Source organism: Nerophis ophidion, linkage group LG01 (assembly GCF_033978795.1).
Source record: "Nerophis ophidion isolate RoL-2023_Sa linkage group LG01, RoL_Noph_v1.0, whole genome shotgun sequence".
Taxonomy (NCBI): Eukaryota; Metazoa; Chordata; class Actinopteri; order Syngnathiformes; family Syngnathidae; genus Nerophis; species Nerophis ophidion.
The window spans coordinates 35203414-35218456 of NC_084611.1; the positions used below are offsets into that span (position 1 = coordinate 35203414).

Here is a 15043-nt window from a genome sequence, read left to right on the forward strand (position 1 = left end):
TGAAGTGAAAAGTGGCATCTTTATTCATTTTACAATTTGACAAATAAGCTTTCGAGCACGCACATCAAGCAAGTGTAGTAGAGCACAGACAAGGTGGCTTTATTGTTAATTTATTTCCATTTCATCAATAAAGTTTAGTAACAAAACTGTCATGTCTTTCCATTTGGAAGTACAATTGAATGATGAATGTATTTAACTCACACAACACCTATGAACATTGTAGTAAATTGTCAATGTGTAGTATATCTGGTGCATAAACAAGTCCTGCCACAAATGACACAAAATTGTGTTGGAAAAAACAAAACAATGGAAGCTTACATTCTAGATGTTTTACAGCAGTGTGTGAGTCAGGACTGAGGGAAAAAGCTACACATTAACAATATACAAAACCATCACAAATGAAATTTTTTGTCTGCCAAGCGATAAGGATATGCTTCAATACACGTGTTGGAAACAGTAAGCAAATCAACTAAAAGAATACATTTAAAAGAATGCAGAACATATTTGATGAACAGGAATGTTTGACATTTAATTTCATTAAAAATACAAAAATAAAATTAGAAAAAGAAAAAGATACCCAAAATCCAGAATTAATAGTCTGAAGGGGGCTGTGTGGAGCCAGAAAGGGGCGAGGGCAAAAAGTTAGGGAGAAAGAAAAAAAAACAAAAGGGAGCAAGGGGGCAAATCTGCTTCAATCCAGGGAGTCTACAGCAAAAGACCAGAGAACTGCTTCACACTGAAATAAGAAGAGTGAAAAAAATAAATAAAATTTACAACAGCAACAATTCACCAGTCACAGTTAAACCATGTATTAAAGCATAGAGTATAACTAGGCGTGTAGGGCTGTGGTGTCCTTTGAGGAAAAGGACAACGGGTAAAATGAAAAAAGTGGCCAAAAAAAAAAGAAAAAAGAGGGGGGTGTGGTTAGTCCTTGAGTCCAAGCAGGTGCAGCACACTGAAGGGGGTGGAGAGGAAGGAAAAGGGAGGCAGGGTTAGTTACCATGACAACACCACCACTAATTAGACAGCAACAGCAGGTTGTAGCGCTGTATTAGCATTCAGGCTAAGCTTGGCGAGCATCAACAAGGAAGTCGTGTGTTGTATACGTGCCTACTGGTTGCCAAGGGAGACAGAAGAGGAGGAGCCCCTGCTATATGGCAGACTGTGATTTGTTGTCGCTTGATCTAACTAAAAACAACAAAATCACTAGTCTTCCACACAGCAGCGGCCGGGGGAAGAATCAATCCACTCCCTGCTTCACAGTGAAACGGCTTCGTAGGCAAATGAAAATTGGGGGTGTCTGACCAATTTGAGGAACCTTTCGACAGGAAAAGTCCAATTGAAAAAATAATATATAAAATATTAATAAATTGCCTTGTCATAGCCATTTCATGAAAGAGGAAGGTTTGAACTACTTTGCAGATTGCACGGGAAAAAAGGAAGGGTGTTAGTGAAGAAGACAGCAGGCAAGAGAAACTAAGTTAGCTTGCACCAGGATGCAACATGTATTTCACAATCATCATCAAAAATATATAACCATTTCTTAAGTAGACAAGCTAAGACTAATAGACTCATCAAGTACTAGAGGATGCTAGTGCAGTAAATATTCAAATTTAAAACTTGCCTGTCCTGCAGAAGGTACTGGGCATTCTGAATCTGATCCTGGGTGCCCACGATGGTGATGATTCGGTCCTCCGAACCTTCCAGAGGTTCATCGATCTTGATGGACGCTCCGGAGTCATGGCGGATCTGTTTGATCCGCTGGCCCCCCTTGCCAATAATGGAGCCCGCCAGCTGGAAGGGCCAGGGTAAGCGGAGAGGGGATGAGGAGAAAAATGTGCGCAAATTAGTGCAAAAATTTCCATTTCAATAAAATATCCCCATATAATATTGGAAAAAGTGTAATTGTTTGGGAGTGGTTTTCAAAATACCCAACAGGTGACACAGACCATCATATATTGAATCTCCATCCATTTTCTATACATCTTATACTGCTCAGGGTCACAGCAGGTGGGGGTGAAGGGTAGCCTACCCCTTCTGACTTAAAGCCGATGGCGGGCTACACCCTGTACTGGCTGTCAGTCAATCACAGATGTGAAAGGCGCACAAAGTCGGAATTGATGGCAATTTGAACCACTATGGTACCCATGACCATGCGACCAGGTATGTGACTAAATGTCAACATTAATGCGGGTATTTACTCACATCTTTAGGGATGGTCACTTGTGTGGTAATGACAGGGTCGTTGTAAGAGCACCGTCCACCTGATGGCAACAGATAAAAACAGGTGTAGAATCACAGCAGGGACAACAGGAAAAAAGGAACTGAGGGAGTAAGCAGGGCATTCTTAAAACTCACCGGATTGGTAGCCATCCCAGGAGGAACTGTTGTCTAAGCACGCAAGAAAGCGACAAAAAGGTAATGTACATTTAGGCAACTATTTTTAAAAGCCGAAAAAAAAAAAATGTACGAGGAATCTACTACATTTGAGATTGCATGCAAATTAAAAAATATCTTGCAAAATGTCATCACACCAAGCTTGAAGGTTCCGTTCTGCATGTTGATCCACTTGTATACAATTCAAAAGGTAACAGTTTGCTGAAGGCAATACAGTCGGTAGTTCAAGAGAAGGAACATTCCATATCCTCGTAGTGCAGACCAATAAAAAGGTTTGAGACTTACCATATCCTCCTCCACTCTGTGAAAAACAAAGAGAAATACAGAGATGTTAAAAATGGGAGTGCACCCCTTCTTCTCCCTACACATGCAGACTGAGGAGTACATTGTAAGCCCAACGCGGATCACACTGTAACCTCGTCAATGGAGTAGACTCAACTAAAAGCCACCCGGTTTTCATCCATATGCCAGACTCCTCCTTATTCCTCTCTCCCTGCATCTCATCAGCCCCCATTTTCACCTGCTATTCAGCGGCTGCTGTCACCGGGGCAACAAGCAATTCAAAATACTGTTGCCCAGCAACGGCAGGCAGTATCCTGCCAGTTCTGAGAGAGTGGGGGGTGAGAGAGAGAAAGAGAGAGAGTCTGTCAACAAAGCGTTATTATTGCCTAGCAACCAATTGTGGTCACCACCACCCCTCTCTCTTATACAGAAAAACAGGCCTGGCCATGAAAAGTACACAGTAAGAGGACAATTATAGTTGATTATTATGGGATGTCTCCAGCTGCGGTGATTACGGTCATTTTGGTGGGACGACTTCTACATAGCGCCAGAACGAGCTCAAATGCCAGTCTTGAGCCGAGGTGGGTTTGTGCACGGGTGGCCAGCTTTGTCGTTAATAAAGCGCAATGAGGCATTGGCATGAGTACAACATGATGCACAATCACAGCTTGTCGGAGACTGGAACCGACCAGTACGCACTAGCCTCAGGATGCTGGCACCCTGTGAGTTGTTACAAGCAGAGCCGCATGTATTTAGCAAGGGTCACTAACCATGTTATCGCTGTAGCGATCCGGTCTGCCTCTTCTGTCACTGGTGATGAGGAGTGGTACAGAGGGTGGGAGGGGAAGATGGGAGGTAGTCAGGAACGATGCGGGTGGGGGTGGAAAGAAATAGGAAAATGCTCAGAAATGCTTGAAAACATTCCAAGGAAGAAAAAATAAATCTGGTCCGGGTCAACCTGCACACACACGCTGAGCAAGATTACAGTATAAACACATTTACTCTCAGCCATCTTCCCACACAGTAACAGGAACAGCTCTGACAGTGTTATGGTGAGAGGAGTGACAGGTGGTGGTGATGAAAATCAGAGCCAAGGGCTGCCGCTGCTCCCCTCTCATAATGTGCATTTATTTGCTACTCTTGTCGCTACTGAAGAGCATGAATAAACGACATTTGATTGAAATCTGCTCTTCTTTCCCAAGTTCCATATGTTGAACTGCGGTGGTTTTGAATTGGTGCATTTACAAGGTGGATAAGTACAACAAATATATAGTGCTATTGAGGTGCACGATAAATAGGGGGCTGATAATTATCAGGGGAATGAGGTCATACAAGAAATCCGATAACATAAAAAATAGCTCCAATAACCGAGGATTTTAAAAAAATGCTAAAGTGAGGCGAGATTACCGGTACCGTCCTGTAGGGAGGTTAGAGTGAGCAAATCAAGCACTCCTTTTCTGCTGCTCATGCTGTTAACTGCCTTTTGGAAACCTCCTAAGCTCACTCAGAGAGAGGGGAAAAAAACAAGCATTGAGCTTCAACACATCAAACTTCAGTCTCCTGAAAACATCAGCACCGCTATGATGATGTACTGAAAGTCTGAAAAGAAAAAAAAAGCTCCCCCACGACCGGTGTGTAAAAATTTGTTAAATCTAAATTAAAAAGTGATGTAGTTATTAGTAATACTCGAGAAGCAGGAAGTAATGTGTATCCATTTAAAAAACTACCGTCTTTTTCAGTTGCAGATTTTTCCATAGTTTGGCCAGGAGTGCGACTTATACCCAGGAGTTACTTATGTGTGAAATTATTAACACATTACCGTAAAATATCAAATAATATTATTTAGCTCATTCACGTAAGAGACTACACGTATAAGATTTCATGAAATTTAGCGATTAGGAGTGACAGATTGTTTGGTAAACGTATAGCATGTTCTATATGTTAGTTATTTGAATGACTCTTACCATAATTTGTTACATTAACATACCAGGCACCTTCTCTGTTGGTTATTTATGCGTCATATACCGTACACTTATTCAGCCTGTTGTTCACTATTCTTTATTTATTTTAAATTGCCTTTCAAATGTCTATTCTTGGTGTTGGGTTTTATCAAATAAATTTCCCCCAAAAATGCGACTTATACTTCAGTGTGACTTATGTTTCTTTCCTTCTTTATTATGCATTTTCCGAAAAATACGGTACATATTTATCGTGCATCCCTACTCTACTATCCTATAAGCAGGTTTGTTAGAGACTATCGTGACAGCTTGTCAACTTCCCACTAGCATGTGACCATCACCCACACCACCATGTATTACAAAAAGGTTCTAATGGTCTTCAGCACAAGAGGAACATAGCACTCTACTTCCAACACAATTGAAAGAGGAACTGGGATGAGAAGGGTTGCATATTAGAGACAAACTACTCTGAAGCCTGTGTGACAAACAAAAATGACTACTAGAGGAATACATTAGGGGAGCAGAGGTTTGGGGGCAGAAGACTGAAACTTACTTTGACCTTTCATCTGAGCCACGGTATGAGTCATAGTAACGATCATCTCTGTCGGGAAAGATGGAGATGGGGAAAAAAAAGACAAAAAAACACCCAGACAACCAGGCATGAGAACATACTTAATGAAATGGAAAACAATATAATTTTTTTCAGATGCACGCATAGTACAACTACAACTAGACACCATTTATCCGATGAAAGCACCAATGTAAAGCAAGTCTGGGCAATATAGAAATAAAATATCATAAATACGCACCTGAAGAGAATCAAACAACCTGTCACTTTAAAAAGCACAACCGGTCTTACCCGCCTCGGTGTGAGCGACCCATCGACATACTGCTGCCCCTCCCGCTCCTGCTCTGGTGGTGTGCAGGAGGACCTCGACGAGGGCTAATGTCATCGTAATCCCTGCGTGAGGAAGACAAGGATGCCCGTCCCGATCTGCTAGATGACATTCGGTCATAGCCCCGGTCGCCGGCACTGGACCTGCTCCCTCGCATGGGGAAGCCTCCCATTAGCCGGCGGCTGCTACCTCTCTCCTCAAACATCATAGTAAACCCTCCATATTCGTATGTTTCGTCATAGAAATTAGGGTCGTAAGGCTGTGAACGGCCTTTAATTGGAGCCTGGCGGAAAAGAACAAATTAGAAAGTTAAAAAAAAGAAGTGCAAGTTAATAGGAAAACACTTGAACCTATACTACTCCAAAACGACAACATACAGTGTAAAGCAATGCACAGTGTATGTCCAAATGGGTGGGTTAGGTACACGACATACGTAAACAGGAAAAAATTATTTTGGGTCCTAAAATGAAACAATACATTTAAAAATGTTTTAAAACAAAAAGGAGGCACGTTGAAATTGTCTAACTTACATCAGCGATGATCTCCAACATAGTCTTGATACACTCAACCACACGCTCCATTTTACCGTTGACAAGCACGACTCGCTCTGTCGATTGAGGGCAACACTCCTGAAACAGCTTGATACTGGTCTTTGTGGTCTAGAGAAATGGACACAAAAATACGTATATTTACCAGTAAGGATGGGAATTGAAAACCGGTTCTTGTTGAGAACTGGTTCCTGGGGTATCAATTCCTTAAAACCGCTGTCAATTTTTCAAATGATTCCCTTAACGATTCTTGCGGGTTGGAATGTCATTACGCAACGTGCGTAGTTGCTTCAGACAGCAAAATGGCGCCCAGATTGTGGGAACACTCTAAAATTTGGCTTTATTTTACAAGAAAAAATTGTAAAAGTGCTACTTGTAATAATAGCAAGGCTGACATTACATCAAAATGGTGATATGTTGAAACATATTGAACACAAAGCGTGGCATAACCATAAATAAATGTGCTTGTTTTTGAACCACTCTGTCATCCCAGCCCCTGTAATGCTAGCATGTCATCTGAATACAACAGGTAGTAACTAAGGGTGTAACAGTATTGTGGTTTCAAAGTCTTTAAAATAATGGTGTGATGCGTGACGGTACCAAACAAAAACTTGATATGTATTTTTTGTCTTCCGCTTTAGCGATGGCCGGGTCTGAAATTAAACTACATCTACCAGACTCCTCTGTGCAGTGCAGGCCAACCAGGTGGGGGCGTGGAACGCTGAAAACAGCGTTCGAATCAGATAAAGGAAATGTTTTTCTTGGACATTTCCAGATAAAATTATTTGAAATATATAACTATTTGAGTTATGTTGCTAACAAACAGACGAACAACCCCTGGCGAAAACATAACCTCTTTGGCACAGGTAAAGTCTGCGTTCTAAAATTATGCATATGCACTTTCATCTCAAGCATTTCCAAGGCGACACAAAGCCAGCTGGTCACGTAACAAAAAAAACAACTGTAAACCGCAGGAAATAGGAGTAAACTGAAAAGCTACTTGATAAATACTCAATCCATTCATCCCATTTTCCACCGCTTGTCTGTCTCCATGTCCCAGGGTTTCAGGGACCTATCCAGCTGCACTCGAGCGGAAGGCAGCTTACACCACAGACAAATAGTCGCCTTATAAACAGCCAAACATCTGTTTGTGAGGTATTTACATTATTAATGGTTAAATAGTTAATCTGAGAAACAGCATATTCCAAACTAATATAAAAACATGTCTACTGTGGACAACACTGCATCTCAGAAAGTAAACGTTGGAAGACACTAAACTGAACATTGTTTTACACTGGATGTTTACATTGTCACTTTAAAGACACTTAACTGCAAGTAACATTTTCTCAAAAAACTGGATGCCCTGCACAATTCTCGGCTATTAAAAATACATGTTTGTAGTACTATTAGAACATTTTTGCATTATGTTTGTGTTCAATTACAGGAAGTGTGTTATTCCTAAAAAATCCTGCCACTTAATTTTACACACTATGGAATTTTTTTTAGACATATACCACAAACTAATATCGTACTGTGCCCTTAATATCGTGATAATATGGTACAGTGAGATTTTGATACCATTACATTTCTAGTACTAACACCGCCTATCATTATCAAATTGAAATGAATCCCGGGTAGCACGGAGGAACAGCTGGTTTCTCATAATAATGTCCTGGGTTCGATCCCCAGGCTTAAAGTCTTTCTGTGTGGGGGTTGCATGGTCTCCTCGTAACTGCATGGATTCCCTCCGGGTACTCTGGCCTCCTCCCACCCCAAAGACATGCACCTGGGGATAGGCTGATTGGCAACCCTAAATTGGCCTCGGTGTGTGGATGCGAGAGTGAATGTTGTCTCTGTGTTTAGATGGAGACATTTCCAGGGTGTACCCTGCCTTTTGCCCTAGTGAAGCTGGGATAGGCTACAGGAGAATGTTTAACATCAGGTCGATATTGCCTAAGTTTAAATCAGTAAAAACCTTTGTGGTTTCATTTAAAAAATACCTCTCTGAGCTCCTTGATCTTGGATCCCTTGACTCCAATAATGGAGCCAGCCAAGCTCTGGTGGATCAGTAGACGCAGCTCACAGTCAAAATCCATTCCATTGTACTGCTGGTACTGTGGGGTACATTAACCTGTTAATGCCACTATTCAGGTCTGTGTGAAATGTTGTGTCAGGTCCTCACCTCTTCCAGGGTTGGGATAATCTTGAGCATGATCTCTCCGACGGTGTCGATGTCGGCAGAGATGTACAGGATGCTTTATTAGGTTGGGAGCGGCAATGACAAGGCAGTGGCAGAGCCATACACATGGTGGAGTGCCCAACAAGGCATGCCAGAAGGAAGGGAAAGCATGTTAGATGGGAGAATTAAAAGTAATCCCCCACAGAACCACAGAAAACTGTCAAACCCCATTTAAGTAAATCCAGATTATTGGAATAAATTGTGACGCCTAATGACAGGACAGTGAGATAACACCACACTGTAGCTGGCCAAAAGCCACAAACTGAACAAAGCAGATACAAAGGAATGTCATATTTAGTCCAGATCAGATAGAAGTAGGAAAAGAGATAAAGGAAAACCCAAAACAAAATAAGAGGAATCAGTGAAATACTGAACGGAAAAGATGAGGAGAGGCAAGTCTGGGGACAATCTGGCTCAGGGGGAAAAAAGCACCACTGGATGCTACATAATTTGCAAAAAAAGCAAAAAATATTTAGTGGTTGCGCATTACTACATTCCAAAAAAGCGGTTCAAACCAAATTTTAAAAAGGATAGGTTAACATGTCCTTGTCTTAAAAAATGTTGATTTAATCAAGTTAGCGAAGTCAAAACTACCATTGTACATCCGCTCACCGGAGGACTTTGGCAAAATTTTTTTTATAAAACTACTGAAGCAAAGTTTGTACATGGAAGTCAAATTAGGATTGCCGTAACTGTAAACGGTGCTAATTAGGTGATGGGAGTAGCCAAACTATAAAACCAAAGGGCACAGTTATGAGCAGGGACTGGGACAGAGGCACCCTTTTCGTCCAACCATTGCAGTAATTAAAAGCTACATTGGGATGAAGCAAGAGGCTAGTGAGCAAAACACACACACATACGCACGCACGCACACACAATGAATGGTATCAGGGAATGGATAGGACGCTAAGCCCTTTTGTTATGAAACACGCAACATTGCAAGGATAGAATGTGCCGGGGAAAGCCACAGGTGAGCATTTATGGAGCCGACAACAACATAAACCACCCAAAACTTCCACTTTAAAAGAAGGGGGAGATGAAAACACAGGATAGGAAAAAATTAACAAAATAAGTAATCAGTAAGTAAATTAAAAAAAGAACTGCTGGCACATAGGCAGATTCTAACAAGATTGGGGAAAAGACCAGTGGCAGATTGTGGAAAAACCTTTAAAAGTTTCAATGCGGATGTGGTATGTAAAGGATGCTGACATGGCTTTAAACAGGCAACACTGAACATGAAAGCATTAAGGCATTTTAACTGTGGCTACAATATATTGAACACAAGTAGATTATAATAGTAACACAGTGACTTGAAAAGAGGCAGGATGACTATGACTGATCGTCTCTTGTCTGTTTGACCTGTAGTCAGGCAGTGAGAGGGAGGAGCTTAGGGACATACCGCTCAGGCCCACTGCTGTCTGGGACTGACACACTGGCATTGTACTGGGCGTGGCATGGGCAGGGGGCCAGGGCCATTCGAGCACGGATGTCAATCAAGTAAGGCGGCCCGTTTAGGGACAGGGCACGATTATGGGCAGGGCCAACCGGGGTGTCAGGTGGGCGGGCGGGCGCAGGAGGGGCCGTCCAGAACATGGGCAACAGAGGAGGAAGTGGGCAAAAAAGTCAACAGTAAAATAATAAACAAGGGAGAGGGGAGAGTGGAAACATTTTTAATATACAGGCTCTACACTGATCAAATTGTGTGTCTTCATTTCTCTCAGAGATTGGCTTGTCAAAGAGAGTAAAGAGGTTGACATTGGAAAAATAGGTCACTCATATTAAAGAACATGAAGAGTTCAATGTTGGGGAACAGACTAGAAGACAGTGGAGAGGGAGGGGGGCAAACTGTGGAGGGCAAGAGACTTTAAAGGAAATAATTAAGACTTGGCCGGGTTACCTGAAGTCTGCAAGTGAACACAACACTATGCACTTCTTATCGTTAAAACACACAACACAAGTGATTTGAAATGCATGGCCATACAATTAATAGTAGGAACAATAGCATTTTTTTCTAAGGCAATCAAATAAAAATTATTCTTCAAGCAGAATCTTATCAAAAAATATTGTTGCTCAATAGAGGATTAAGTTTTTAAGATGCTGAGGAACAGGGGCAAAAAAGACAGAACATTTCAGTTCTACTCACGTCTGAACGTAGGGCTTTGATGTTTTTGCCACCTTTTCCGATAACAGCCCCTGCGTTCTGCAAGTAAAAACACAATTGATAAGAGTAACTAAAAATAATTTGTCAGGTCGGAAAAAATAAGTTGTTGCAGAGCCAGACAAACGGATATACGTTCATTATGTACAGTTCAGACATACAAATAGAAATGAAAAAATAAAACAAGCTAGTTTACTTTGCTCTGCAGGAGGATGCGCAGCTCAATCAACTCCTCAGAGTTCCTGGAGCGCTTGAATGATTTCTGCTCATCTGCATCCTCAGCGGGGCGCTTACCTGGCGTAAAGGAGATAAAAACACACGGCATGAGGCCAGCTAACATCGCTTCAGTTAAAAAAAAATCAACTACAACATACTGAGTAAATGATAGCTTTCTAACCTGGTCCATGTGAGGTACAATAAGTGCACACAATTGTTATTGTGTGAACATTTCACCAAGAAAAACAAGTAGCAAACACAGATGTCATCAGGAAATAACTACTTTCTTGTACATACAATTTCATTTAGGATTAAGTACCCGGAAATTAGCTACCAAAACCAAGGGCTTTTTTACAGAAGCTACATTGAAAACATTACAGTGCATCCGGAAAGTATTCCCAGCGCTTTACTTTTTCCACATTTTGATAAGTTGCAGTCTTATGACTGTGGACCAACGAGGCAGACTTGTCTGTAGGCACAAATCCAGGGAAGGGTACAGAAAAAAATATGCTGCCTTGAAAGTTCCAGTGAGCATAATGGCCTCCATCATCCGTAAATGACAGAAGTTGGGAACCACCCGGATTCTTCCTAGAGCCTGCCGGCCGTCTAGCCCAGTGATTCTCAAATGGGGGTACACGTACCCTTGAGGGTACTTAAAAGTATGCCAAGGGGTAGGTGAGATTTTTCAAAAATATTCTAAAAATAGCAACAATTCAAATATCCTTTATAAATATAGTTATTGAAAAATACTTCAACAAAATATGAATGTAAGTTCATAAGCTGTGAAAAGAAATGCAACAATGCAATACCTACTCAGTGGCCTAGTGGTTAGTGTCCGCCCTGAGATCGGTAGGTTGTGAGCTCAAATCCCGGCCGAGTCATACCAAAGACTATAAAAATGGGACCCATTACCTCCCTGCTTGGCACTCAGCATTAAGGGTTGTAATTAGGGGTTAAATCACCATGATTCCTGGGCGCAGCACCACTGCTGCCCACTGCTCCCCTCACCTCCCAGGGGTTGATAAAGGGTGATGGGTCAAATGCAGAGAATAATTTCGCCACATCTAGTATGTGTGTGACAATCATTGGTACTTTAACTAAACAATATTCAGTGTTGACAGTTAGATTTTTTGTGGACATGTTCCATAAATACTGATGTTAAAGAGTTCTTTTTTTGTGAAGAAATGTTTAGAATTAAGTTCATGAATCCAGATGGATCTCTATTACAATCCCCAAAGAGGACACTTTAAGTTGATGATTACTTCTATGTGTAGAAATCTTTATTTATAATTGAATCAATTGTTTATATTTCAACAAGTTTGTAGTTATTTTTATATCTTTTTTTTTCCAAATAGTTCAAGAAAGACCACTACAAATGAGCAATATTTTCAATCAATCAATGTTTACTTATATAGCCCTAAATCACTAGTGTCTCAAAGGCCTGCACAAAACCACAACACAAACCACTACGACATCCTCGGTAGGCCCACATAAGGGCAAGGAAAACTCACACCCAGTGTGACGTAGGTGACAATGATGACCCAGTGGGATGTCGGTGGCAATGATGACTATGAGAACCTTGGGCGAGGACCACATGTGTGGGCAAACCCCCCCCCCCCCCCCCCCCCCCCCCAGGGTAGTGGTTCTCAACCTTTTTTCAGTGATGTACCCCCTGTGAAAATGTTTTTAATTCAAGAGAAAATCATTTTTTGTTGAAAAAAAGAGATGAAGTAAAATACAGCACTATGTCTTCAGTTGCTGATTTATTAAATTGTATAACAGTGTAAAATATTGCTCATTTGTAGTCGTCTTTCTTGAACTATTTGGAAAAAAAGATATAAAAATAACTAAAAACTTGTTTAAAAATAAACAAGTGATTCAATTATAAATAAAGATTTCTACACATAGAAGTAATCATCAACTTAAAGTGCCCTCTTTGGGGATTGTAATAGAGATCCATCTGGATTCATGAACTTAATTCTAAACATTTCTTCACAAAAAAAGAAATCTTTAACATCAATATTTATGGAACAATCTAGCTGTCAACACTGAATATTGCATTGTTGCATTTCTTTCCAGTTTATGAACGTACATTCATATTTTGTTTAAATATTGTTCAATAAATACATTTATAAAGGATTTTTGAATTGTTGCTATTTTTATAATATTTAAAAAAAATCTCACGTACCCCCTGGCAAACCTTCAAGTACCCCCAGCATACGCATACCCCCATTTGAGAACCACTGCTCTAGGGGACCGAAAGCAATGGAAGTCGAGCAGGTCTAACATTATATTTACACAATTTAATAAATCAGAAACTGATGACACAGTGCTGTATTTTACTTCTTCATCTCTTTTTTTCAACCAAAAATGCTTTGCTCTGATTAGGGGGTACTTAAGTTATAAAATATTCTCAGGGGGTACATCACTGAAAAAAGGTTGAGAACCACTGGTCTAGCCCTAGTCAGGAAAGTAACCAAGAACCCGATGGTCATTCTGTCAGAGCTACAGCATTCCTCTGTGGAGAGAGAGAGAACCTCACAGAAGGACAACCATCTCTGCAGCAACCCACCAATCAGGCCTGTATAGGAGGAGTGGCCGGACGGAAGCCATTCCTTAGCAAAAAGCATGTGGCAGCCCACCTGGAGTTCGCCAAAATGCACTCTGACCATGAGAAACAAATTTCTTTGGTCTGACAAACAAACATTAGCTCCTTGGTGAGAATGCCAAGTGTCCTGTTTGGGAAAAAAAACAGGCAAGGCTCATCACCAGGCCAATACCACCCCTACAGTGAAGCATGGTGGTGGCAGCATCATGCTGTAAGGATGTTTTTCGGCGGCAGGAACTGAAAGACTCGTCAGGATGGAGGGAAGGATGAATGCAAAAATGTACAGGAACATCCTGGATGGAGCCCTCTTGAAATCAAGACAGGAGAAACGGTTCATCTTTCAGCAGAACAACAACCTTATTAAAGCACATGGCCAAGATAAAAAAAAAAAGGCTTCAGGACAACTATTAATGTCTTTGCGTGGCCGAGCCAGAGCCTAGATTTGAATCTAACTGAACATCTTTGGAGATCTGAAAAAGTATCTCATCCAACCTGATGGAATGAATGAAGGAAACTGCCCAAAAATAGGTGTGCCAATGTGTGACATTCAAAAATACTTGAGGCTGTAATTGCTGCCAAAGATGCATCAACAATGTATGGCACAAAGGTCATGAATACTTATGTACATGTTATTTGTTTTTTTAATACATTTTAAAAAGCTCTAAAAGAAACATTTTCCACATTGCAGTTATGGGGTATTGTGTTTAGAATTTTAAGGACAAAAATACATGTATTTCATTTTAGAACAGGGCTGCAACATAACAAAATGTGGAAAAAGTAAGGCACTGAATACTTTCCTGATGCAGTGTCCATTTACCGTTTGCTTCCATGTTGCCGAACGAGGAATCGTCTTGATCGTCTTTCATGTCCATGATCTTCTGACCGTGGAAAACCAGGAGTTGGCACAACGGTGACAGCAGGGGGAAACGAGAAAACTTCCTCGGTCTTGTAAACTGTCAACATTGTAAGAGAGGAGGCGTTTGCTTGGAGATGCAAAAAAAGCAAAGCGCATATAGGTAGTAATCAGTTACGTGACTTTTGAACAGAAGCAAACAAACTGGTGGTCGACCAAACAAATATGGCTATTGTGCAGCAAAGTATGCAAGGAGTCTAAATATTACCACTAACAGCAGATACAAGAAAAAACTCAAACTATGTAATAGGATTGATCCCTATCCATCAGTAGTAGGGAACCTATGGATCTCGAGCCAGATGTGGCTCTTGAGGACTGCACCTGGCTCAGACAAATCTTAACTGACATTGCTTAGCAAAGTAAGTAATGAATAATTCCGCTGGTTATCAGTGTCAAAAATAACGTTCAAAATATAAATCATTGTCATGCATTTTAATCCATCCAACCGGTTTCTACCGCACCTGTTCAAGAAGTCGCATTAATGGTAAGAAGTATTTTATTTATTGTTGGTTAGCTTCAGAATAACAATGTTATTAAAAATAATAAAGAGACTTATTATACTCTAAAAATGTTGGTCTTACTTAAAAATGCACACATTTAGTTGTATTCAGTCTTAAAAAAAAAACATTATATGGCTCTCACGGAAATACTTTTTAAAATATTTGGCTTGTATGGCTTTCTCAGCCAAAAAGGTTCCCGACCCCTGCATAATCAAAAAAAGATTTGTCAAATGATCTCCAGGACTATCTGTCGGTCAAGTTTAGAGCTGAAACAATTCCTCGAGTAACTTGAGTAATTCGATTACAAAATATATTCGCGGAATTTTCA

General features: G+C 40.8%; 1 protein-coding gene across 3 annotated transcripts in view; it reads right to left on the bottom strand.

The window, feature by feature from the left end:
- The window catches only part of hnrnpk (heterogeneous nuclear ribonucleoprotein K), a 20699-nt gene continuing 5656 nt past the window's right edge, over window positions 1-15043 (bottom strand). Inside the window, exons 2-16 of one of the 3 annotated variants that reach the window (XM_061901530.1) lie at window positions 14120-14255; window positions 10675-10772; window positions 10464-10520; window positions 9720-9763; window positions 8264-8336; window positions 8082-8195; window positions 6064-6192; window positions 5497-5816; window positions 5191-5238; window positions 3450-3483; window positions 2683-2698; window positions 2359-2391; window positions 2206-2264; window positions 1625-1794; window positions 1-736 (exon numbers count right to left, since the gene is read on the bottom strand). In XM_061901530.1, coding sequence (XP_061757514.1) covers window positions 706-736; window positions 1625-1794; window positions 2206-2264; window positions 2359-2391; window positions 2683-2698; window positions 3450-3483; window positions 5191-5238; window positions 5497-5816; window positions 6064-6192; window positions 8082-8195; window positions 8264-8336; window positions 9720-9763; window positions 10464-10520; window positions 10675-10772; window positions 14120-14174 — 1281 coding nt within the window. In that variant the 5' untranslated portion in view covers window positions 14175-14255 and the 3' untranslated portion in view covers window positions 1-705. The other 2 variants (XM_061901512.1, XM_061901521.1) reach the window with 2 other exon arrangements.